The following is a 26,230-nucleotide window of genomic DNA, read 5'->3' on the forward strand; positions in this document are numbered from 1 at the left end:
TGACTAAATAGCAACAACATATAACTGATTCACTTTGCTGTACACCTGAAACTAACACAGCATTGTAAATCAATTCTATTGCAATAAAAATAAATAAATAAATATATAAGTCTGCTTCTCTTCCAAAAAAAAAAGAAAAGTCAACTCATTTCGCTTAGAATTGGTTAATTCTACTCAAAGGGAACTAATCAATCCCACCAGGTTATTGGGTAGTTTGGGAATATTTGATAAGGCCATGTAAAGGGTAACAAGGCAGAGCATATATAATTATGGTCAATATTGATCCAAAAGGAAGGCAAAGTTTCATTTATGAGAGTTTAAAAAAAAAGCCCCTATCTTATAGTATAATTTATATCAGGGTTAAACTTAGTTTCAAGTTAAATTTATTATGAAATTTAAAGCAAACATACATGCTCTGATTTCAGCTGGCAAAGTCCCTAGTTAGCTAAAACTGTTGGTTCCCCCATCTGGAGCCAACTGTTCAGTTAGAGAGGTGAGCTGGGCACACACTGCCCTCTGGTGGCGCTTGCTTGAGCTCGGTCAGCTTCCAAGCGGAGCCTGGACCCACAGCTAAGCAGGCTTTTGACAGGGTGTACTCCTGAACCAGTTCTACCGCTGATTTCAGTGAGCCTGCAGAATGGCTCTTGGCGGGCCTTCTTTTCAAAATTAATCATAAGTTCAAGAATTAAAAAAAAGTTTAATTGTATCTAAGCTTTCAAAGATGGCTTTTTGTCCCATTCTAGAAATAATGATTAGATGCTTTTTTTAATTGAAGAATTCTCATTAGAATACAAAAAGAATGACTATGTTCCCTAGAAGTCAAACACTTTAACTAAATGTTGATATCATGTTGATGTGAATTCTAATTTTCTCGAATTCCCTGTTCAGTTCCGTGGCTCAGTTGTGTCCGACTCTTTGCAACCCCATGAACTGCAGCACACCAGGCCTCCCTGTCCATCAGCAACTCCCGGAGTCCACCCAAACCCATGCCCATTGAGTCGGTGATGCCATCCAGCCATCTCATCCTCTGTCATCCCCTTCTCCACCTGCCCTCAATCTTTCCCAGCATCAGGGTCTTTTCAAATGAGTCAGCTCTTCGCATCAGGTGGCCAAAGTATTGGAGTTTCAGCTTCAACATCAGTCCTACCAATAAACACCCAGAACTGATCTCCTTTAGGATGCACTGGTTGGATCTTCTTGCAGTCCAAGGGACTCTCAAGAGTCTTGTCTAACACCACAGTTCAAAAGCATCAATTCTTCAGCGCTCAACTCTCACATCGATACATGACCACTGGAAAAACCATAGCCTTGAGTAGATGGACCTTTGTTGGCAAAGTAATGTCTCTGCTTTTCAATATGCTGTCTAGGTTGGTCATAACTTTCCTTCCAAGGAGCAAGCATCTTTTAATTTCATGGCTGCAATCACCATCAGCAGTGATTTTGGAGCCCAAAAAAATAAAGTCTGACACTGTTTCCACTCTTTCCCCATCTATTTGCCATGAAGTGATGGGACTGGATGCCTGATCTTAGTTTTCTAAACACTGAGCTTTAGGTCAACTTTTTCACTCTCCTCTTTCACTTTCATCAAGAGGCTCTTCAGTTCTTCTTCACTTTCTGCCATAAGGGTGGTGTCATCCGCATATCTGAGGTTATTGATATTTCTCCCGGCAATCTTGATTCCAGCTTGTGTTTCTTCCAGCCCAGCGTTTCTCATGATGTACTCTGCATATAAGTTAAATAAGCAGGGTGACGATATTCAGCCTTGACGTACTTCTTTTCCTATCTGGAACCAGTCTGTTGTTCCATGTCCAGTTCTAACTATTGCTTCCTGACCTGTATACAGGTTTCTCAAGAGGCAGGTCAGGTGGTCTGGTATTCCCATCTCTATCAGAATTTTCCATAGTTTGTTGTGATCCACACAGTCAAAGGCTTTGGCATAGTCAAGCAGAAGTAGATATTTTTTTTGGAACTCTCTTGCTTTTTTGATGATCCAATGGATGTTGGCAATTTGATCTCTGGTTCCTCTGCCTTTTCCAAAACCAGCTTGAACATCTGGAAGTTCACGGTTCACGTATTGCTGAAGCCTGGCTTGGAGAATTTTAAGCATTACTTTACTAGTGTGTGAGATGAGTGCAACTGTGCGGTAGTTTGAGCATTCTTTGGCATTGCCTTTCTTTGGGATTGGAATGAAAACTGACCTTTTCCAGTCCTGTGGCCACTGCTGAGTTTTTCAAATTTGCTGGCATATTGAGTGCAGCACTTTCACCAGGATTATAAAAGACAAAAAGAGTCAATGGTAAAAATAAAACTGGAAGAAGAAAAGGGAAGAGAGAAAAACCTGTCATCCAAGTTTTGAAACAAACAGTGCTGTGCTCAGTCAGGTCCAACTCTTTGCAACCTCATGGACTGTAGCCCACTATGCTCCTCTATCCATGGGATTCTCCAGGTAAGGATACTGGAGTGGGTTGCCTGCCCTTCTCCAGGGGATCTTCCTCACCCAGGGATTGAACCCACATCTCCTGCATTGCAATCAGATCTTTACCACTGAGCCACCAGGGAAGCCCTTTAAAACAGTAGATTATACAAAATATTCTTGATATACTTGACCGGATAGAAAGGGAGTTATGACAACCATGTGGTAAAGGCATTTTCAAGTTAAATTTCAATAAAATGTAGTACCTAAGAGCAATTTTTGTAATTTCATAGATCATGTTAAACTGGGGAACATTCTCTAACACACAACATGTTGCCTTTCCACCATCCTGCTTATTTCTGTTAATACAGTAGCTTGACTAGTCATTTTGAGTTTGATGCTGTGGCTCTCACAGGCCTGTCAGATGATTTGATAGATTTGGAAGGTGTTTGGCTCCCATTTTTCAGTGTCAAATTCCCAAGGACCTATGAAGCAAATTTTGCTGCAATTGTCATCAGAGAAATCCTGATGAGCAAGTTGCTTTAGTGGTTTTACCATCTTACCTTCCTAGAGCAGAGCTCCTGGAGTACACTGCTATTGTCTTTGCTTGGTCTCAGCATTGTTTAAACTGGGGACAGAAAATTTGTTTCAGTTTTTAATTCTATGTTGGGTTCATGGTTGTTCATTCACTATTTGTCTTTAAAGGTGCACATATGTTATATACTCTTTCAGGTGGACAACATATTTCAAAATAATTTTTCTCTAAGAAAGCAATTGTACTTGAACATTCCTTAAGAAGTAACTAGACTAAAAACTGATAAGCCATGTTTTAGCAAGTCCAAGAAACCATTACTCATTAATTATATATGTTGGGCACATATATATATATATAACTATATAGGTGCCCGACCTTCCTTAGGTTGGGCACAAGGTTAAGCAGCCTCTGTATTGGGAGTTGTTTTCCAACCAAAGTGGAACCCCATGATGAAAAGGTTTTAAGAGTGACTTTTTTAAAAGCCCTTTAGACCAAATATCTCAGACTAGTTGTCAGCAACCAAAAGCATCCTCCTCTCATTTACCACAAAATGTTGTTTAAATATCTTTTTCTACGTATTCTGCAGTACGTAAAAGACCAGGAATTGCTGGTTTATGAAACTGTGTTTTGTGGAAAATGGCATCTAGAATCACATTTGATCCAGTGGAACAATCACATTATTGGAAACACAAAGAAATTAAGATTGCCTTCATTCAAAGCAACATATTTGCTTATTTCTGAATAAGCAGAGCTGAATTCAGTAAATTAAGTGAACCTCTAATAGAAAGCTACACTAGGTCTTGGAGTTAGTGCTTTGAAGTTGCTTTAAAGAGGCTCATATTTTCTGAGAACACTCAGAAACAAGGGAATTCTAAAGCTAATAAACAACTGCATTCTAGGTAATTATTCCAAACCATTTCATTTATTTTTCTGCTGAAATACATTTTTTCCTTTTACCCAATGATGAGAAATGACCACACCCAAAACAACAAAAATTTGTACAAAATTCCATCTTGCTTATTAGTAGAGGCATCAATAAAAGCTTTGTTTCTTTAAAATTTAATGTATTAAATTATGAATTAAAAATGTAAATGTAAAATTATCAATTATTAAATTTGTTCTTATTTTAACCAAGCCATAAAATTTACAACCAATTTGAAAGATACAAATGTTAAGTTCTTTCTCCCCCGAAATAAGGCTTTGGGAAGTCAAGAGGAAAAAGAATTTGGAGAAATCACTGATTAAAGTTAAGTGAATAGGTTACTGTGCATCTGTCCACAACATCTAAGAGACAATGAACTCACATTAAGAAAATTATATCTAAAAAATTATAGAATATTTTTTGTCATTAGATGCTAGCCTTGGTTTCTGATGACCACAGAACCAGCATATCAGCCATGGATTGCATACTTCTGGGCCTCTGTCTCATAGAGACCACTGTTATGGGCTCTGTTATCGGCAATCAAACTTAATTCTAATGTAGTATGAGTTGCCTTCATGAATCCTTTCTACCCTGCAAGGTAGATATTACCATCATCCTTGTTTTTACAGCTGAAAATGCAAAGACTCAGAGAAGCAAGTAATCAGGTTTGGAAAGAGCAAAGAAATGTTTTAACAAAACTGGGATGAGATTGGAGCCAATTATTGGAGTACCTCAAACATCCTCTGAGCAGTGGTAGGATATACTCAGTGTTCAAGAAAGGTTTTTCTCAGTTCTCTGAGGGATAAAGTAGGGTGTGATCAATCAAGAAATTATTTTGTTGGTCTAAGGACAAGACAGAATGCAAATACAAAGTGGGGAATAGATGAGAGCCTAGGCAGGTAAGTGAAGACTGCAATTTATTGAGTGTGATGTGGCAAAGATGAATTATTTTTGGATCATTTCTCCTTTATGTTCTAAGAAAAGACATCTAGTGCTTAGTTTTGTACTTCCAAAACATATCAATTACAATAAATACATTAACACTAGCATCTGCATCATTAAGAACTACATTTGTTAGTGGATTTCCATAGATATAACTTGCTTCTTTTCACCAAAATTCTCATGTACCAACTTTGACAGCTGGCCATCTCTTAAGTTTCCTGTTGCCTTTGAATTTTCTCTGTCTCACTTTAATAAGACATTCACTGCTGCTGCTGCTGCTGCTAGGTCGCTTCAGTCATGTCCGACTCTGTGAGACCCCATAGACGGCAGCCCACCAGGCTCCCCCGTCCCTGGGATTCTCCAGGCAAGAATACTGGAGTGGGTTGCCATTTCCTTCTCCAGTGCATGAAAGGGAAAAGTGAAAGTGAAGTCGCTCAGTCGTGTTCGACTCTTAGCGACCCCATGGACTGTAGCCTACCAGGCTCCTCCGTCCATGGGATTTTCCAGGCAAGAGTGCTGGAGTGGGGTGCCATTGCCTTCTCTGTCACATTTACAACTTAATCCAAGTTTTGTAACCTAACTCAGGCACTTTGAGTCTGAATATTGAGCCGCTAATATGTAGGGAATATGCTATGCACAGGTCTGTACTGTAATTAACAGGGCCTGTTTGAAAAATAAGGACTTTCTCATCACCCCCAGGCAAAGGGGGCTGGGAGCAGTATAAAGTACATCATGGAAAGACATCTTGAAAGCAAGATGTTGAAGTACTGATGTGACTGATGTAAAACCATTAGTAACTGTTCCCATAACCAGAGACTTGAGGGAGTTGCTGAGAAAGGGCGAACTAGCTGAAGGGCTAAACAAAGTCATGAGAGGCCTGAAGGTTTGATGTTATCCCCAGTCTGAGATTGTAAAGAATAGATATCTCCAGAGCAGGAATAAGGAAGTAGAAGTTAACAATAAAAGGCATGCAAGGATTAGGATCTGGGCTTTTGCCTGCGAATGGCATCAGCCCCCTGATCCCCACTTTATTTCTGAGTCTTCTTTTTCTTTATTCTTCTGCTGCACTGCTCCCTCAGGTCGGTTCCTTGTTGGGCTGGTCCCAACACTAATATATTAGTTATCCTATCAATGCAAACTGTTGCAGACACATTTTGACCAAGGAGTCAAATGTATTACCTGACTAGGATAATAAGGGAGTATATCTGAAAGTGAAAGTTGCTCAGTTGTATCTGACTCGTTGTGACCCCATGGACTGTATTCTACAGGCCAGAATACTGGAGTGGGTAGCCTTTTCCTTCTCCAGGGAATCTTCCCAACTCAGGGATTGAACCCAGGTCTCCCGCATTGCAGGCGGATTCTTTACCAGCTGAGCCACAAGGGAAGCCCTGACATTATCCTGACTATGTTGTTTAGTCCCTAAGTTGTGTCCGACTCTTGTGACCCCATGGTTACTGTAGCCTGTCAGGCTCCTCTGTCCATGAGATTCTCCAGGCAAGAATACTGGAGTGGGTTACCATTTCCTTCTCCAGGGGATCTTCCTGACCCAGGAATCGAATCTGGGTCTCCTCACTGCAGGCAGATTCTTTACCAACTGAGCTATGAGGGAAGCCCCCTGACTAGGATAATAAGAGAATATATCTAGATTCAAGCAGAACAAGATCCAATGATTTCCATAATCATGTGGGCAACTGATAATAGCTATATCTTGACCTATGGATAGATGGTGGCAAGTATGAAAGTGAGCACACAAAACTTCAGTTTTGAGGATCTTGGAGAAAAAGATTTAGAGTAGGAAGATCAAGAGTGAGTTCTGGTCCAGTAACTTATGAGTTGTGTGACTTAGGGCAAGATGCTTTAGTCATATTCTTATATATAAGATGGGTAAAATACTTCTAATATAAAATTGCTATTACATGGTAGAAGCTCATGAATGTTTAATCTGAGTTTTTCCATTCTAATTGGCAACAACAAAAATTAGGAGGAATTTCAGCAATCTAAAAAAATTGAATAAATGCAGACACTCTATTTTTTAGAAGATTAAATACTGTAAATGTCAGTTCCTATCAAATTAACTTAGAGTGTGGTTATAAATTTAGTAAAAATGGTAAGAGAAAACTTTTTGGACATGGTAAAAACCTTTTTGGATATGAAAAAGGAACAAATAGGTAAGTATATAAAACAAGATTCTAAAAAAAAGCAGGGGATTAGTGACAAAGATGGTGAGAAAAAGCTCTAATAAATATTAAAACAAAAATTATATTAGTTAAATGAGTGAACAGACATAGAAAACTTCAATCAGATATCCCAGAAAGTACATCCTATTATAAAGTAAAAAATTCAGTAATTTAAAAAGGAATCACTACAAATGAAATCCAATTCATGAGCTTGGATATAACAGTTTAGAGAAAAAAAACCTATAGTTTCACTTCATACTGTATGCTCTGTAAATAAATAAATATAAAACAGAATATAACACAGAAATAAAAGTTTATTATTGAACTGATTAAAATTTCAGTTAAATTTTGAAGAGACAGAAGAGTTCACAAAGATAAAAACACGAAGATATCTAATTAAATAAAAATGAAAGTTTCTGTAAGTTAAACAAAAAACCTCTAACCTGTCGACTAAAGAAGATGTACAACTTGAGAGTTGTGAGTTAAGTTTTATTTGGGGCAAAATGAGTACTGCAGCCTGGGAGGCAGCATCTCAGAGAGCTCTGAGAGATTGCTCCATAGCAGCAGTAGGGGAAAGTCAATATATAAGGTTTTGGTGAAGGGGAGTTCAATACCATGAAGCACTCAATTTACAAAAGGTTTTTTGTTAGTCATGAGGGTCTGATGTCACCATGAAGGGATTTAGTTCTTCTCTAGATATGAGGAGATGCAAGGATTGGGATCATAAAATCTGTTCTTACAAAAAAAAAAAAAAAAAAAAAAAATCTGTTCTTAAAAACATCCAACTATCTAAAGACCTGTCCCACCAGATTGCCTGGAGCACAGAGTGCCTCACTCCACCCTGAACTCCCTCAGGGGGTGTTGAAGGTCACCAGCTATAGCAGCATGGGGTTCAATCTCAGTAGAGGCAGATTGCAAATGCCTTGTCATTGGCAATGCTCTTGGTAAGTGCCAATTTGTAGTTGACAAACCCAATACCAGATATGCTAAGAAATATATATTTGGAAAAAATTGCCCAAATGACAAAGTATCAGTATTATTTAATAGTGCAAGTCTTATACAAATGGAAAAACAACCCCTGAACTTAGCAACTTAAACATGAGTTTATTATTTTGGTACTTTGAAGATTTCTATAAATAAGTTTGGCAAGTTTGACCAATTCACTCATACTTATGAAAAGTAAACAATTCACAGTAGCGCAGAAGATTCCAGGAAATACCTGGAGCATATATAGCTGCTGACATACTCAACATAGGTCAGTTTATACATCTAAAGTTAACTTTGCTCCTAATTTCAACATAGCTAATTAAACAAATTACCAAACAGCCTAAAATTCTTCCTCCTGTCTTTGTTTCCATACATACTGTAAAAAGATAAAGCACCCAAAATAAGCAAGTCCTGAATAAATGGTAGTAGTAAGCATCAACAAATTAGTTACTTGCTAAATAATGGAATAAATGCAAAATACAGTCCTTTAGAAAAGATTTTTATTTTCTTGACACACAGACATAAAAATGACATTTGCCTACTAGACAGAGCAGGTGAAGACATATCAGAAATGTATTACATAACGTTCATAGACAGGATGACAGGTCTCATGTTTCCTCAGTTATCTGTGAAACATATTAAATTATCACAGCATACTGGTTAAACTGGCAAACTTCTCAAGTAAAAGAGTAAGACTGATCTGAATTACTTAAGAATCAAGGCACAGAACCATTCTCAATATGTGATATAATGGTACCTCATTCAACACCACACAGGAATGAAGTATTCTATTTAAATGTTTTTTAGTCAAACAACATATTTCCTCTAAAGTCTAAAGCTATTAATATTATTTTAACAATCTTTGATAAAATAATGTGTAACATGCTTCTTAAGCTTTAAAATAGGCCATGCAGATTATAATAATGTTCTTTCATTAATATTCCTAATAAAAATATGAATTGCTTAATTTTCTACTACGATATCCTAAAAATGTACTGGTGAGGTGGATATCTGCCCTACCATAGATAACCCAATATGGCTATGTTTTTAAAATTGTCAGCTTGTTATTATTTATTTATTAGGATTAATTTACTCATTTACTTATTTATCACATTTAACCATCAGCCAGCCATTGCTTTTTTTTTAAAGCAGATTTAATGTTGGTCTTTAGTTACTTTTCTTACCACTTTTAATATAGAAGTTTAATTACAACAGATCCATGTGAATCTTTGATGACTAATAGTTCTCCCTCTCAAGGTCAGACATTGAACAATGAAGAAGGAAGGAAAACTTGGAAATCAATGCATCCTTATGTAGAAGTCAATCTGCTTTAGGTTGGGAAACCAGGAAACAAAGCTAGTTAACACTAAAGCAGGGTTGAGCATGGGTATTTGGCATCTGAAACATTTTTATATTTTTACTACCCAGAAGTTTTAGCTTACTTGTTTTTCCCTATTTTCACTCCTTCTTCATAGTTAAGGGAGTTGGGCATATGACTTCTAGGTGAGAAAAGTGTTATTGTACCACTATATTAACTATAAATGTTACAACTGAATAATGAAATGGATTTTTGCAACTATTTTCTTTCAGCTGAAAGTATAATGATCTAATTGTGCCTTCTTGAGACAAAAAGAGATAGTTTAAAAAAAAATCATCTAGAAAATGAGTACTATTAAAAATGTCAAATCATACAAATGTTAAAAGTCTTTTCCCTTTTATGACTTTTCCAGATTTAAGTTATCTTAAAATAACATGAAAAACTATTCAAGTGACTTTATGGGATTCAAGATAACTGCTGAATTCATATCTCTATTTTAACTTGATCTCCACGCTAAACTTGTCAACAGTTTTCAGTTAACAGGAAACTAATATAATATATACACAAACTAAAAATAGTTATTTTTAGAAAATTAATATAATACCTTTTTCTTTAAAGTTCTCATAATATGTCTGATGGCTTGCACTACGAAAATGTAAATCATCTCATAGTAGGAAAGTGGAATTCAAGGCTAATTTTATAAAATTTTTCTTAGAAAAAAAATTTCTAATGCTTTGTGATTTTTTTCATATAGCTTATGCATAATTAGCACAATTAAATATATGTTAAATATACTGTTGAAATTCATTATGTTAAAAACATATTACACTATCAGTGAAAAAAATAAAAGCACATTATAAACATCTGTGCTTCACTTACAAACATATTGTAGGTGGACATTTCCATGATTCCATATTCATTTAGTATCTTCTGAATGCAATTTGGAAGGTGCTAGAAATACTATTAGTAAAAGGTTGAGACGGTTAATTAACCACAGCTTATTCAGTATATACTGTTACTGAAGAAAATATATACCACCATTTAAAGATACTTTTCCATTTCTTTCATTATTACATTCTCATATTTCATTTCACTTATGTACAAAAAGAATATTACATGATTTTTCTTTTTCAAACTCTAGCTTTCAAATTATTTATTTCTAGACATTTGAAGAATACTTCTTGAATTCAAAAGACAAACATTCCATTGGTAATGATAATTTTTTTCTTACTCAAATCAAAAACTACTCTGTACATTAGAAAAACCAATGCTTTATAGTCTTACCTATTAGAGCATCAATACTATATGAATGAGATTTAAAAAATGACTTTAGCATGTGCATATAAAGCATTTATATTACATTATGACTGCATTCAACAATACAACTGATTGCATACTTAAGAAATATGCCTGAGTCAACTATAAGTCATAGAGTGTTTCAAGAACAGCAGCAATTGACCAGGCTTGTGTTTCACAGCTGAAAGGACAGTATTGGCCGTTCTCGTTGGTCAGCTCTGGAAGTCCTTTCCAAGGGGATCTTAAAGAAAGAAGAGCCATTTTATCAGATATAATCAAACATATATCTTGTTGGATTAATAAAATAGGCAATACAGCTGGTGATTTTGCCTTCTCTTTTAGAAAATAGTCATATGTACCCATTTACTACAAAATAAAACAGGCTATACTCAAGATTATGTATAAAGAATTTTTAGACTGAAATTATTCTTTGACATTCAATCTTTAGGATTTAAGACTTTCAGTTACAAAGGAGTCCCTTTAAGTACCGAAAACAGGAAACTATCATTACAAGTAATGTAAATATAGAGATAAACATCTTCTCAGGCCTAATTTTATTTCTTTTAGAGTAAGTTTATGAGATTCAAATTGAAATTATATGAATGTATTATGTTTGATCTTGACAAAATTGTAAGATGAACATGAAATGACGAAGGGAAAAACAATGATTAGGAAAAAAATGCCAATTAAAAACAATCTAAGTTTCTATACAAATTCCTCATTTTCCTGATGAATAGTACAGTTGATATTTATTGTACATTAACTATGTTCTAATACTAGTGCTTTATGTACATTATCTCAGTTAATACTCATAGCAACCCTATGAGGTAGGTATCATAACTATTCTTCTAGCATAGAAACACATAGAACTTCAAGGAGAAATAGGCAAACCCATTATTGTAAAATAAAATGTCAATACCCCTTTCTAGGTAACTCACAGAACAAGCAGACAGAAAATCTGTAAGTATTTTGTACAACACTAGCCTGCAATGAAGGAGACTGGGGTTCGATCATTGGGTCAGGAAGATCCCCTGGAGAAGGAAATGGCAACCCACTCCAGTATTCCCGCCTGGAAAATTCCACGGACAGAGGAGCCTGGAGGCCTATAGTCTATGGGATCATAGAGTCAGACACAACTGAGTGACTAACGCTCATCAACCTAGTTGACATTTTAAGAACACCCCATCCAACGTCGTGGCTTCCCTTGTAGCTCAGTTGGTAAAGACTGCCTGCAATACAGGAGACCCAGGTTCGATCCGTGGGTTGGGAAGATCCGCTGGAGAAGGAAATAGCAATCCACTCCAGTATTCTTGCCTAGAGAATCCCATGGACAGAGGAGCCTGGCGGGGCTACATAGTCCATGGGGTCGCAAGAGTCAGACATGACTTAGCGACTAAACCACACCACCATCCAATGATAACAGAAGGCACACATTTTTACTTTCAGTTTAGTGACCTAGTTAGAACACATTTGAATTATAAAATAAGTATCAATAAGTTTAGAAAGATTAGTCATATAAAATACATTTTTTGACCACAACAGAATTAACTTTGAAATCAGTTACAGAAACATCTCTGGAAAATTCCTAAACATTTGAAAACTAAATAACACCTTTATAAATAACCTATAAGTCAAAGAAGAAGCTAAAGGGAAAAACAGAAAGTATTTTCAACTGAATTAAAAAACATAACATATCAGAATTTTGGGGTATTGTTAATTTAGTACATAGAAAGAAATTTAGCACTAAGTATCTATACTAGAAAAGAAGAAAAGTCTTTAAATCAATGACCTCAACTTACACCTTGAAAGAAAACAGAAAAAGACAAATAAACCTAAAGTAAGTAGAAGAGAATAATAAAAATTAGCGTAGAAATCAATGAAATAAAACCTGAATAATAATATGAAAAAAAATCGACAAACTCAAAAGCTGGTTCTTTAAGAAGACCAATAAAATTGATAAGCCTCTAGTCAGACAGATCAGGAAAAAAAAGGGAAAATACATCTTATCAACAGCAAGAATGAGAATACTGACATTATTACAGATTCTACAGAAAATTTAAAAAGTAATAATGTACTTTAGGTGAAACCATTTCTTGATTTGTGACAAATGTTTTTGATCTATCTTTTCATTTAATCTTGACAACAAGTAATGAGATATTATTCTTCCCATTTTATAGATGAAGAAATTTATTTCAGAGACATTAAGTAACTTGCTGAAAGTCACACATGAAAATTAGCAGCAAGGACAGAATTTGAATCCAAAGCTCATAGTTAAAGCTAATGGTAGTAAAAGTAGTTATAGGAAACAGTAAGAAATAAAAATGGAAAGGTAGTTGGAGAAAAAATTGTGGAAACTAAGGAGTTTGGATTTCATTCTGTAACCAATGGGGAATTGCTAAAGATTTTTAAACATAAGATTAAAATTGTGAGAGTTACATGTCAACAAGATTGAGCTTGTTTGGGGTGCTATGACAAAATGGAGAGAGAAGAGTGGAAGTATGGAGGCTAATTGCCTAGTCCAGAGAAAAGATACTGAGTTACAGACTAGGCACTGGCAAAAGAAAGGAAGACGGTGGGTTATTAAAAGGAAGAGAGTTGAATCAAGTCTTGACAACTATCTGGATGTTCTGGAGAGGTAATGAAGCAAAGTTTAAAAGTACTTGGGGTGTCTGAGCTTGCAGACCATGAATAATGCTAATACTGTAACAAAGATGGGAAGCATAGGAAAAAAAAAAACTGAGAGAAAATGAGTGATGGCAGAAGGACATCCAAGGTAAGAAGTTTATTAAGTAGTTGAAAAGTAGAAGAGGAGTTTATGAAAGTTCAAAATTACCTGAAGAGTGAAGATGTGAGACTAGATGAAATATAACAGAAGACAAGCTAGACAGAAAAGAAAAGAAGATCAAGGATAGATTTTTTTTGGAGAATGAATGTATTTTTAGGTTCCAGAAAGCAAAGCCAGAAAAACAGCAAATAGAGCCAGTTGTGTGGTGGTTAAAGGCACAGTTCGTGAAACCACATTGCCTGGAGTTTGGTAAGAGAACTACCAAATTACTTGCCATTTGACTGTGTATAAATTTCTTAACTTTCTAAGCTTACTTTATAAAATGGAGATAGTAGCTCATATCTGAGTTAGTATCTTGTCCATGTTACATGTACTAACAAATTAATCCTCAAAACCACATCAGCACATACCTTAAATAGATGAGAAAACAGAGGCTTATAGAAGTTAAATAACTTGCCCACAGCCACACAGCTAATAAGGGGAAATGTGATGCTTGGAAAACAATAATAGTAGCTATCTTATATAGCTTTTGGATGAAATGAGTAATGTTATATGAATGCATTTAGAACAATGTCTGAAGATACTAAATACTCAATAAATATTATTTGCTATTATTATAATTGTTACTGTTACTAGGTTAACAAGGGAAATTTAATGCTATGGCTAGCATAGGTGTTTCATGAAAAGAGGAAAGCAACAATATAGCCAGTCAAAGAAGAGAACTGAGAGGAAGTCATAGGATCTGGGAACCAGAAATTTCCCAAGTTGAGTGGCTTCACCAGAGTGCTCAGGGCAAAACAAAAGCCAGCTTGCATGTGGTGACAACTGAGTGGGTGTCAGAAAGCAAACAAACAAACAAAAAAACTAATTGTATAGAAAATGTGGATCCTGAAAAGAAAACAGAATGATGAAACAAAGCTTGAGGTAGGAACAGTATGAAGGGACTTTATTTTAGGGTAGGCTGACAGCTGTCTTCATAGCTTAGGAAGGAAGGAGCAAGTGGAATACCAAGTAAGGATAATCATTTGACAAGGACGTGGAACAGGTAGGAGGGATGGGTTTATTGGCAAAAGTAGAAAAATCATCTCTTCAGTGCAAGATATTCTTACTCCTCATGGAAAAAAGGGAAGAAAGAAAAGTAATGCAAATATTGGGAAATATTGTCGTGCAATCAAGGTCAGAACATAAGAATGTTTACTTACAAAGACTTCAGACTTAATCTCTAGATGAGGTAGAAGTGTGATAGGACTAAGGTTTCTGTGACTGTATTTAAGTTAATGAAAATAAACTTTGAAAAAAAAATTTTGACAACAGTCATGGTGATAGATGGAAGCCCCATGTGTTCCTGTAGTAGAGGAGATAAAATCTATGTTGCTCATGCATATTATACATATGATATATGTACATCAAATAAGATGTACATATATCTAGGTTTAATCTAGAATTTGTAAAATTAAGATAGCTTTTGACCGAGTTATATCATCTTAAAAAGGCACATAACTCTGATACTATTTATCTGCTAATAGTTCAGACAAAAGAGATGACGAATGGGTTTGAAACAGTCAAAACACCAACACTGATATTTTACTTATAATATCATAAAACCATTTATGAAAATATTTATCAATATAACTTTAAATAGGTGAACTCAAAAGGCCAAGCCTGAGACCTTTAGTTTTTGTATATATCCTGTGCTAACCACATAAAAAATATTAGATAAATTTTAAAAACCAAAGGCTGTTCCACCACAGGTATAAATCATGCAATATCAAGTGTTTAAATAACAATTTAAAATAATTAAAATAAGGTAAAAATTACATAGAACTTGTGTTAAAGAGTAAAGCTTTCAGATTTCATTGTTATACACAGAATATACAGAAATGAATTCTATGGAAATGCCATTTACTTAATAGCTAATAAATTGACTAAACACTCAGTTCAGTTCAGTCGCTCAGTTGTTTCTGACTCTTTGCGACCCCATGAACTGCAGCACGCCAGGCCTTCCTGTCCACCACCAACTCCCAGAGTCTATCCAAATCCATGTCCATTAAGTCGGTGATGCCATCCAACCATCTCATCCTCTGTCGTCCCCTTCTCTTCCTGCCCTCAATTTTCCCCAGCATCAGGGTCTTTTCAAATGAGTCAGCTCTTCACATGAGGTGGCCAAAGTATTGGAGTTTCAGCTTCAACATCAGTCCTTCCAATGAACACCCAGGGCTGATCTGCTGCAGGATGGACTGGTTGGATCTCCTTGCAGTCCAAGGGACTCTCAAGAGTCTTCTCCAACACCACAGTTCAAAAGCATCCATTCTTTGGTGCTCAACTTTCTTTACAGTCCAACTCTCACATCCATTTTCTTCAAGAGATCTCCTCTGTCTTTGCACTGATCACTGAAGAAGGCTTTCTTATCTCTCCTTGCTATTCTTTGGAACTCTGCATTCAAATGGGTATATCTTTCCTTTTCTCCTTTGCCATTCACTTCTTCTTTTCACAGCTATTTGTAAGGCCTTCTCAGACAACCATTTTGCTTTTTTGCATTTATTTTTCTTGGGGATGGTCTGATCCCTGTCTCCTGTACAATGTCACGAACCTCCATCCATAGTTCTTTAGGCACTCTGTCTATCAGATCTAATCCCTTGAATCTATTTGTCACTTTCGCTGTATAATCGTAAGGGATTTGATTTAGGTCATACCTGAATGGGTCTAGTGGTTTTCCTTACTTTCTTCAATTTAACTCTAAACACTAAACACTAGTTTCAGACATTATATGCTCTGATGACTTACCTCTCCAGATGAACATAATGTCGAGAAAGGACATTTTTAACCAAAAATATAGTTTTTGCAGTAGTCTCCGGACCCATCAATTTGGAAAAGTACAATTTCGCACGAAGAAAATACCCAATCGGCCACAGCCACTCCTGAAAAATTTAAAAGTGAAGACAAAAGAGCTGTGAATATCTGAAATTCTTTGAAAAATAACAAGTTGAAAACTCAAAGAAATAAAAAGAAATTCTTACAGGCCCTTGGTGATAATTGAAACCTTTAGCAAGATTATAGTTGTCATTGTCTAAGGCATTGTCATAAGTTCCACAGTAAACCATATCACTGCAAAATGATTGAAATTTAGGTTAAAAAAAGATCAGACATTATAATAAAAAGCATTAGAAAAATTTCCTAATGGAAAAGGTAAGAAATCAAATTATTTTATCTTCCAATCTACATACTAAAGCTCATCATCCACCTAACCCTAAATTAGTATATACTGGATTCAGAATGTGTTAGGGGATGATTAACAAATGCTTAATACCTAATACAAAAAATATAAAATATTCATATATATTGCTTCCAAAGAGACACTAAATATTGGTTAAAGTTAATTATTTCACTTGTGCTTAGTTGCTTAGTTGTAGTCGACTCTCTGTGACCCCATGGACTGTAGCCGGCCAGGCTCCTCTGTCTATGGAATTCTCCAGGCAAGAATACTGGAATGGGTAACCATTCCCTTCTCCAGTGTTATCTTCTGGACCCAGGGATTGAACCTGAGTTTCCTGCATTGCAGGCGGATTCCTTACCATCTGAGCCACAAGGGAAGCCCCTAATATACTTATAACAATTAAAATATACACATAATAATTTGAATTAGTAAACATTAATGATAAAGTTTTACTAATTATCATATATTGGAAAGGCTGGTTTTTAAACTTCTCCATTAAGTTATTTTAAAATTAAGCAAAATTGGTAGATTACCAGATTATAAATAGCAACTGAATACAATTTACACATATTTACAAACTAAACAAAGTTACAAACACTGCAATATTTAATACAAGATAGTTATTTATACTCTCTTTAATTAAATTATTGCTTTTTTTCTTTTAGTGAGAAAGATAGACCTTATCACATAAGTATGTTTTTTCTGGGGGTTTTAGTTCTGACCAGTGGTTCTTACCACCTCTGAAAACATTGAGAATACTTTAGGATGCAGAAAAGTACACACATATAAAATTTTGCATATCAAGAGTGAAATGAGTAAACAATATGTCAGGAAAAATCTATAAAGGTAAGGCTAAACAAAATGGGGATCTCCCACATATGAAAGAGAAAGCAAATGATGATGGGCATCAAATTTTAAAGCAAAACAGTAGAAAAAAATTAGAAACATCATTATAAACTCAAGAAAAACTAAAAATTGGAAAATAAAAGCAAAATGAGATAGACATTTAATCATAAAAACAAAATTATTTATTGGCTTACATAAAAACAGTGATGTAATTATTTAGACAAAATGGAAAGGGTTCAGGGCGAGGTAATGACACAGTTAAATCTGTCATCAAAAGAAGTGATGTGATCTGTCATCACAAGAAGCAAGCAAATAACATCTAATATTTAAAGGAATCAAGAAATAGCTACAAACACATACTATTTAGAATTATAGGAGAAACTAGTAGGAGTAACAACTTCTAAAATAAATATTGTCTCTGAGGAAACAATACATCTATGCTTCCAATGTTCATAATAATCATGTATGACTTTTATGGTCAGAAAAAATAGGCATTAGAAAATATTCATATGACATCTTAGTTTTACAAAATTAAAATTCTTTTATTGATTATTGAATTTAGGAAGCCCACTTTGAACACTGACGATTATTGAAGATGTTGCTGTTTAGTCGCTAAATCGTATCTGACTCTTTGTGACCCCATGGATTGTAGCCGTTCAGGCCGCTCTGTCCATGGGATTCTCCAACCAAGAATACTGGAGTGGGCTCGTGTCCTTCTCCAGGGGATCTTCCTGACCCAGGGATCAGGGCTCACATCTCCTGCATTGGCAGGCGGGTTGTTTACCACTGAGCCACTAGGGGAGCCCCTTAATGAAGATGTAGAAGGTATTCTTAAAAGTTCAGTTTGAAGGCAACTTTAAAGATTTAATTGATAAACAAAAAAATTATGACTTGGTGAAATAAAATATCAACACCATTCTTAACACCCATATTTCAACTTACTCTGAATTCACAGTTTTCATGCCAATAATATTAATATAATTAAATATAATTATATATTATATATAATATGAACTACATTCTTAATATTTATAACTTACTCTGGATCCAAAGTTTTCATGCCAAGAGGACCAAGCAATTTTTTTTCTGCAATCTCCAAAGCCTTCCATGCTTTTTGGGTAGTAAAGAGCTCAGGGGCCTAACGAGTGTTAAAAACAAATATACAAACTTTTTGAGAACACAGAAGAATTAGTGTCCACCCAAGTTAGAAAAAAAAACTATAAACTTGGAAAATAATGAAAACTTTAAAAATACAGTGCAAGTCTAGAAGATCAAGCACAGATGTCTAATCAGACCTAATTCTATCAGGCTGACTTGGAAGTGCTGATCTTGGCCTTAGAGGTTAGGAAAGCTGTTTGGGGTGATTGTTTCCTTGTGCCGCTTTAAGAAAGTTTACTAGTTCCAAAAGGAAGTTGCCATAGCACCAATGAAGGCAGAACATAAGATTTACATTATCTTCCTTTAAGGTCACCTGGAGCTCATTTTTTGCTTTTAATGTCATAATGAAACACAGAAGGATATGCACTGAAATAGCATGAGTACATTTACTTGTGACATAGGGAAGGAGAGAAAGATGACTAAGTGACTAAAAATCCACATTAAATTTAAATGTTAGATAAAATCAATGCACACTGAACCAAAGCTACCTTTATGTACTTTTGTATTTTTTATTCTACTATAATTAATAATACAATATTTAATACTCTTTGACAAGGTGGCAACACCTGGACACAGATGTTGAACACATACCTTCTGTTTTACTGTATTTTTAGACTAAAGTATAGATAAAAAAGGAGAATCAAGCATTCTTGTGTAGACAGAATTATTAGAACAGAATTAATTAGAACGATACAACAACAACAAAAAGTAGAATGTGAATTGAAGCTACTCATATTAGTTCATTAGTCCAGATGTTTCCAACTAGTGAGCTGAGGCATGGCACAGGTGTGCTGAGAAATAAGACGCCCTCAGCTTTCCCCGCAGCTGGGTGGGGGTCTGGGGCTCAATGAAGTGGGTGGATCTGGCAGCAACCTAATCCATTTCGCCCAGTGTGCTGTACAAATATCATCATTTTCCTTTTTTTAAAATCATCATTTTCTATGTGTTATGATGTGAAAACATTGAGAAGAACTTCATTAGTCATCCCCCATTATCTTCTATTTCTTGACACCAAATGTAGGGTGTTACGCTTTATTCATTAGAAAAGACCATATAGTCTACAACCATACCACTCTGAATGCGCCCAATCTCCTCTGATCTCAGAAGCTAAGTAGGGTTGGGCCTGGTTAGTACTTTGGATGCAAGAAAAGACCACATAAAACTAGCTAGTAAATAACTCACTTTTTAACAATTCAATGGATTTGAGAACAAATGAGAATAAAGAACTAAATAAACCCTATCATAACATTTTTGAAATTTGAAAAGAACAAAGCAAATCACTCACCACAACCATTGCTATGGTAAAATTAGGTCTGAGCTGGTAGTCACACCAAGGGCTTGATGCTCCATAACTATCTTTGTATATGCCCCGCTTGTGCACCAGATTAGGATGCTTTTCATTGACATCTGAAGGGTCTTCTGACACATAAAATAACTTTTCAAAGTTCTCTTGTATTTTTCTGTTCCATTCATCATATGAGACTCTCACAAACTTTCCTGAAACATTATAAAAGACCTGGTAGTTTAAAGCATTCAGAGAAACTCATACATTTAGCTAAAACTGAAGAGCAATATTTAGTCAATAAATTATACACTTTTTTGGAAAGTGTCAGGGTCTTTTGAAGGACACTGGGCAGAAATTAAAAATTATCTTTCACTGTATTACAAAAAAAGGATTAGACTCCAACAAATGATCCCAGATCATTTGTCTTTGTTTGGGTCACTCTTAGTATTGATAAAATTATCTTTATTGAGCACTTGAAAGGAGGCTAGTCTGAATTGAGGGTGCTAGAAGTGTAAAATATATACTGTATTTCTAAGACACAGTACCCCTCAAAAGAATATAAAACAGTTATGAATACTTTCATAGTGATTACATGTTGAAATGATATTTGGTATATACTGAGTTAATAAAAATATAATCATTAATTAGTTTCACCTGTTTCTTTTAACTTTTTAAAATGTAGGTACTAGAAAATTTTAAATTATGTATGTGGCTTAAATTATATTTCTATTGGACAGCATTGTTTCAGAAAAAAAGAGATGTAAAGATTTCATAATTGTTCACCAAAACTTGACCTGACCATAGTCATATCAAGGAAAAATAAGTGTGACAGTATTCATATGTCAGTTCAAAGTTGCTATAAAAATATAGTTAGTAATCAGGTTTGTTACAATTTTCATACTAGTAAATTAATGGTTTGTCTTTCCTTTTAATCTTAAGGGTTTTCTAATACTAGTTCATTGAGTCACATGATGATTATGTAGATTAAGCATACAGACAGTACACTGGACTTTCTTTGCAAACAAAAGAAACAGCTTACCATGTCTTTTCACTGTAACATAATTATAAGGAAAAATATTTTTTTGGGATAATTCCAGCAACCAACGAACAGCAGATTTACTCAGGCCCACAATTTCCACAGCAGATCCATCTCTAAAATTAAAAATAAATTTTATTCTGTGACAATGAGTAATTTAAGCACTATTTAAAGGGCATTCAAAAAATAATTTTGAATAATTATATAACTAATGTATTATAAAAATGACTATAAAAATCCTTACTTTATAGGAAGTGTGTGGCATATATAAGAAATTTCTCCTTTTATTACTTACGGATTGCTTAGCATCTTATTTTTAAAAAATTCTATGAAGTAGAATACAGATTATGGAGTAAAAGGAGATAGCTTCTGGAAAAAGGCAGAAGTAGGAATCAAAGAATATTGAGACAGAATTCCAGAGAAAAGATAGAAAATGTAGGATATAGGACTGAAGAAAGCCAGGGAAGGTGAGCATCAAAATTTGAAAGCTCATTTTTAAGGAAAATGAAAGAGAAGTTCAAGATCTAATAATTCATCAAAATAGTCTTTTAAAAAGAACATGTAAAATACATAATGACAACTTCTATTCAACAATTTTTTTTTTGACATTTCTGATTGAAGATAAAATTTGGATAAGAAAAGAGTTTCTTAGACTTGATACTGTAGTAAGAACTTAAAATAATAAAAAGAAATGATGAGATAAAAGATTAAAAAATTAAGGGGAAAATATTTAGAAAGTGAAAGGATTTCACAAAAGACAGGACAACTGGTTGTTTTCTGTAGTTACACGAGATAATAATAATAAAATATTTGTAACAGTGAAAATACTTCAGGTTATAAAGAAATGTCTTAACCACGGGGATAATGAATCATAAAACTTTTCTTTGAGGTGCTTGCAGTGAATCAATCCATGAGAACATCCAGAAGAGAAAAGACAGCTTTACTTAATGACATATCAAGAGGATTTTATGTGTGTATATTGGGGTAGAGAAAGGAGTACGTGGAAGAGGAAGCGGGAGGAAGGAAGGAAAATTCTGACTGATTTAACAAGAACACTTCATGGTTAATAGAATAAAAAATTCCATAAGTATATCATTTTACAAATGATATAATTATATAAACACTATAAATAAACACTATAAATATACACTACCTTGGAGTGGCTGGGATTCCTTTGTTTCTAGCTCTGTCACTTTCTCCCATTTTATCCATCCATGTACCGCAATTGAAGCGATTTCCTCCATAAACAAATCCTGTTTCGTCATCAACCCCTGCAGTAATATTAAAACCTAAAAATAAAAAGAAATCATTTATAAAATTTAAAAGGAATATAATAAATTAGGAAAACTACTCCGGAGATCAATTTGGTAATACCTTAAAAGTTGAAGATGTGCAAATCAAAACTACAATGAAGTATCATGTTACACCCATCAGAATGGCTATCATCAAAAAGTCTACAAATAACAAATGTTGGAGAGGATGTGGATAAAAGGGTACCTGTGTACAATATTGGTGGGAAAGTAAATTGGTGCAGCCACTATATTTTTAATACACAAGTTAAGTCAGGTCATTCATGTTCAAAACTGTTCACTGGCTCATTTCAGTATGAAAATTCCTTAAAAAACTAAAAATAGAACTACTATATGATCCAGTAATTCCACTCCTGGACATATATCCAGAAAAGATGAAAACTGTAATTCAAGAAGATATATACATTCAATTCAAGAGGATTCCCTAATATTAATAGCAGCACTATTTACAATAGCCAAGACATGAAAACAACCTAAATATCCATCAACAGATGAATGAATAAAGAAGATGTGGTGTATATATATACAATGATCTACTTTAATATAAATTTGTTTGAGTACTAGTGAGATTGAATGCTCCCCTTATGTTTATTAATGGATGGTTGATATACCTCCTTGGGCAAGCTACTTTTACCTCCTGTTCCTATTTCCTCTATTATGAGCTAGGAATAGAGGTATTAGTTTTTGGAAAATGTTTGTCAAGTGATACACAAAAGCAAAGACCTTTTTAATTTACTTGATACTAAATAACTGGACAGTCAATGTTTAGTGACTTAATCTCAGAGATTTGGCCACAATGTCATAAGAACACACACAAAAAGGTACACAGGTCAAAATGACTATGAATGAACAGGTTGTTTCAAATGCATAAAGTGAGTAGAAAATCTATATTCGCACTTCCTGATGAGCTGTCAAAGTATTCCAGGCTATTGGTGCCCTTTCCATAATCAACCCTGGAGAAACTACAGAGAAGTATGTGTGAGGTACTGATGTGAAGAATTCACATGATGTTTGGGAGAAACTAATGAAAACAGGTGAGACATGACCAGCCTCTTTGGACTTTTATTTTACCTCGGTTCTTAAAGCTGTTGTTTTACAACTTAAGAAGACTGCTACAGAGAACTAATAGTCAAGGGAATATGAGCTTATTGGGAAAAAACAAACCTTCGATAGCAGAGGAGTCTAATGACTAGATGAGAGAGAGGAGTTGAGTAACATATTTCACATGAAGCAGAATTACTGTATCAATAGCACAAAATAAGCAAAACAAATCTCCTCTAACATAAGCAAGATATTATTAGCATGAAGTAGGAACAAAAGACATTAAAAATGGCTAAGTGGAGATGTTAGGCCTGGAATTTTTAATAGTTGCAGTAAGGAAAACAGTACAGTGTGAATAAAGGGACTAAATAGTAGATGGATATAGTGAAATTAGTGAGATGGAAGACAAGATGGAGAATTTCTCCAGAGGCAGCAGGAGTGGTTAAAGGCAGACAACAGAAGAAAAGCTATGGGGATAGAAATAAACAAGAAGATACCCAGACAAAAGTAACCCCAGAAAGTGAAAAGAAATAGTAAATCTCAGATTAAAAGGGCTCATAGAGGACCATATGAAACAGATAAGAAAAGTTAGAGTAAAATTTCAAATTAAGACAGATGGTTCTAAAACTTCAAAAAATTAAGAGTAATCACTTCTAATAGAATGAGGTATAGGTCCATAAAGCTTTCAATAGCTATACTGGAAGTAAGACATCAACAGAATAATATTTTCTAAAGCACTGAAGGAAAAAAGCATTTATGTCTAATCTGTCATTTAAATATGAGGGCATAATAAAAATACTGCCAGTCATTCAAGGCCTTGGTGGGTTTGACATGTAAACTGTTGTTGTTCGGTTGGTAAGTTGTGTCTGACATGTAAATTACAACTTTAAAAATACTCATATAGCAACAATAAAAATACCAATATAGCAACAATAAAAATAACTACAGCAAGACACTGTAGTAGTAGGAATTATTCTGAGAGGTTTTCATATATTAACATAAATAAATAAGCTCATGTGATTAATTCTAATAAGGAAAGAAATTTTGGAGGATATAGTAAGAGACAGAGGATGAAAAGATGATCAAATTATATATCAAAGTTTATTGTTGCCTAAAAATAGCAATAACCAAGGAAAAGGAAAAGAAGAATAGTTACAACAATTCAAACTGAAATTTCATCTAGATAATATCAAACAGGGATTGGGGGAGAGGTGCATACACTAAATTACTTAATCTGTTAGGGGTCAGTACAGATTTTAACAAGTTAAGGAAATGAGTACAGACATGAAAAATTAATACAGATATAGGTCATAAAAACAAGAATCACAGGAACAAAAATAGAATGGATTAAAGTGGAATAAATTGTTTCTTTAAAAAATATTTGTAAAACGCAAAACCACACACAGTTAATAAAAGTCAATGTGAGAGATTATCTTTGTGATATGAAGGTAGGGTCAGTCAGTCAGTCAGTCAGTTCAGTCGCTCAGTCGTGTCTGACTCTTTGCGACCCCATGAATCGAAGGTAGGGTAGCATTTCTGAAATAAAATATGGTGAATGACACGATAGATAAGTTGGGAAAAGGTCTGTATAATTCTAAAATTAATGATGGACAAATACTTAGAGTAAACCAAAAACTCCTGGTAAACAACATGAAAAATAATGGAATGCCAAAACAAAGATGAATAAAGGTATAGAACAGGAGCAAACAGTTTATAGAAAAGGAAACTTTCCAAAGACACAACAAACATATGAGAAAATATTCAAATTCAATAACAGGAGAATTACAAGTAAAAACAACTACATATGGTTTTATAACCATATTCGGCATTACAGGATAATGCCAAATGATGTTGGTGGGCATGGGGGTACATAAGAAGCCACTTTAGTTGGTAATGGGAATAGAGGCTGGTGCATTCTTTTCCACATTCTGGAAAAGAATGTGGTAGTGTTTAAACAAACGGCATAAAAGTATAGGATATACAGCTCTGATATACCAATGTTAACTGAAATAATCCAGACACAAAAGGACAAAAATGATGTAATTCCATTTATTTGAGGTATCAAGAATAATCAAATTCACAGAGACAGAAAACAGACTAGTAATTACCAGGGACTGAGGGGAGGAAAGAATGAGAAATTACTGTTAACTGGGTAAGAGTTTCAGTTTGGGATGATGAAAAAGTTCTGGAGATGGATAGCAGTAATGGCTGAAAAACAGTGTGAATGTACTTAAAGTCACTGCACTGTACACTTGAAAAAGGCTAAAATGATGTATTTTATGATAAAATGGTAAACATGTATTTTACCACATACACTCAATAGCAAAAAAAATCCAAGCAATGCAATTAGAAAAGGGAAAAAACACAGTTTTATCATCAAAGAAGGGGTTCAGTTCAGTTCAGTCGCTCAGTCGTGTCCGACTCTTTGCGACCCCATGAATTGCAGCACGCCAGGCCTCTCGGTAAATAAGCACATGAACAGGTGTTCAATACCATTAATAGGAAAATGCATATGAAAAACACAATATGTAGTGGTCTACATGACTATCAGAATAGCTAAAAAAACTCCACAAAACACCACCAAATTCTGGCAAGGATGTGGAGAAATGATCTGTCCAGTTTGCTGGTGGGAGTGCAAAATGTTACAACCACTTTAGAAAACAGTCTCAGTTCAGTTCAGTTCAGTCACTCAGTCATGTCTGATTCTTTGTGAGCCCATAGACTGCAGCATGCCAGGTCTCCCTGTCCATCACCAAATCCTGGAGTTTACTCAAGCTCATGCCCATTGAGTCGGAGATGCCATCCAACCATCTCATCCTCTGCCGTACCCTTCTCCTCCTGCCCCCAATCTTTCCTAGCATCAGGGTCTTTTCAAATGAGTCAGCTCTTTGCACCAGGTGGCCAAAGTATTGGAGTTTCAACTTCAGCATCAGTCCTTCCAATGAATATTCAGGACTGATCTCTT

At 34.9% G+C, this 26,230-nt stretch overlaps 1 protein-coding gene and 1 long non-coding RNA gene across 7 annotated transcripts in view; both read right to left on the bottom strand.

The window, feature by feature from the left end:
- Positions 1 to 366: 366 nt before the first annotated feature.
- On the bottom strand, positions 367 to 5,213 carry LOC145507198 (uncharacterized). Its single transcript, XR_014054678.1, has 3 exons — positions 2,977 to 5,213; positions 2,199 to 2,308; positions 367 to 2,084 (listed from the first exon to the last, which is right to left on the bottom strand). It is a non-coding gene; the product is annotated as an uncharacterized LOC145507198 (long non-coding RNA).
- Positions 5,214 to 8,459: 3,246 nt separating this feature from the next.
- Positions 8,460 to 26,230, bottom strand: part of AGL (amylo-alpha-1,6-glucosidase and 4-alpha-glucanotransferase) — an 80,507-nt gene continuing 62,736 nt past the window's right edge. For all 6 annotated transcript variants that reach the window (XM_081493247.1, XM_081493251.1, XM_081493249.1 and 3 more), the window contains 7 exons: positions 22,068 to 22,203; positions 20,918 to 21,030; positions 19,879 to 20,090; positions 18,476 to 18,573; positions 16,393 to 16,480; positions 16,160 to 16,293; positions 8,460 to 10,831 (listed from right to left, as the gene is read on the bottom strand). In XM_081493247.1, the coding sequence (XP_081349373.1) occupies positions 10,714 to 10,831; positions 16,160 to 16,293; positions 16,393 to 16,480; positions 18,476 to 18,573; positions 19,879 to 20,090; positions 20,918 to 21,030; positions 22,068 to 22,203 (899 nt within the window). In that variant the 3' untranslated portion in view covers positions 8,460 to 10,713. The remainder of the gene's footprint in view (positions 10,832 to 16,159; positions 16,294 to 16,392; positions 16,481 to 18,475; positions 18,574 to 19,878; positions 20,091 to 20,917; positions 21,031 to 22,067; positions 22,204 to 26,230) is intronic.

The sequence above is a fragment of the Giraffa tippelskirchi genome, chromosome 5 (assembly GCF_054371585.1).
Source record: "Giraffa tippelskirchi isolate mGirTip1 chromosome 5, T2T-mGirTip1v1.2.pri, whole genome shotgun sequence".
Taxonomy (NCBI): Eukaryota; Metazoa; Chordata; class Mammalia; order Artiodactyla; family Giraffidae; genus Giraffa; species Giraffa tippelskirchi.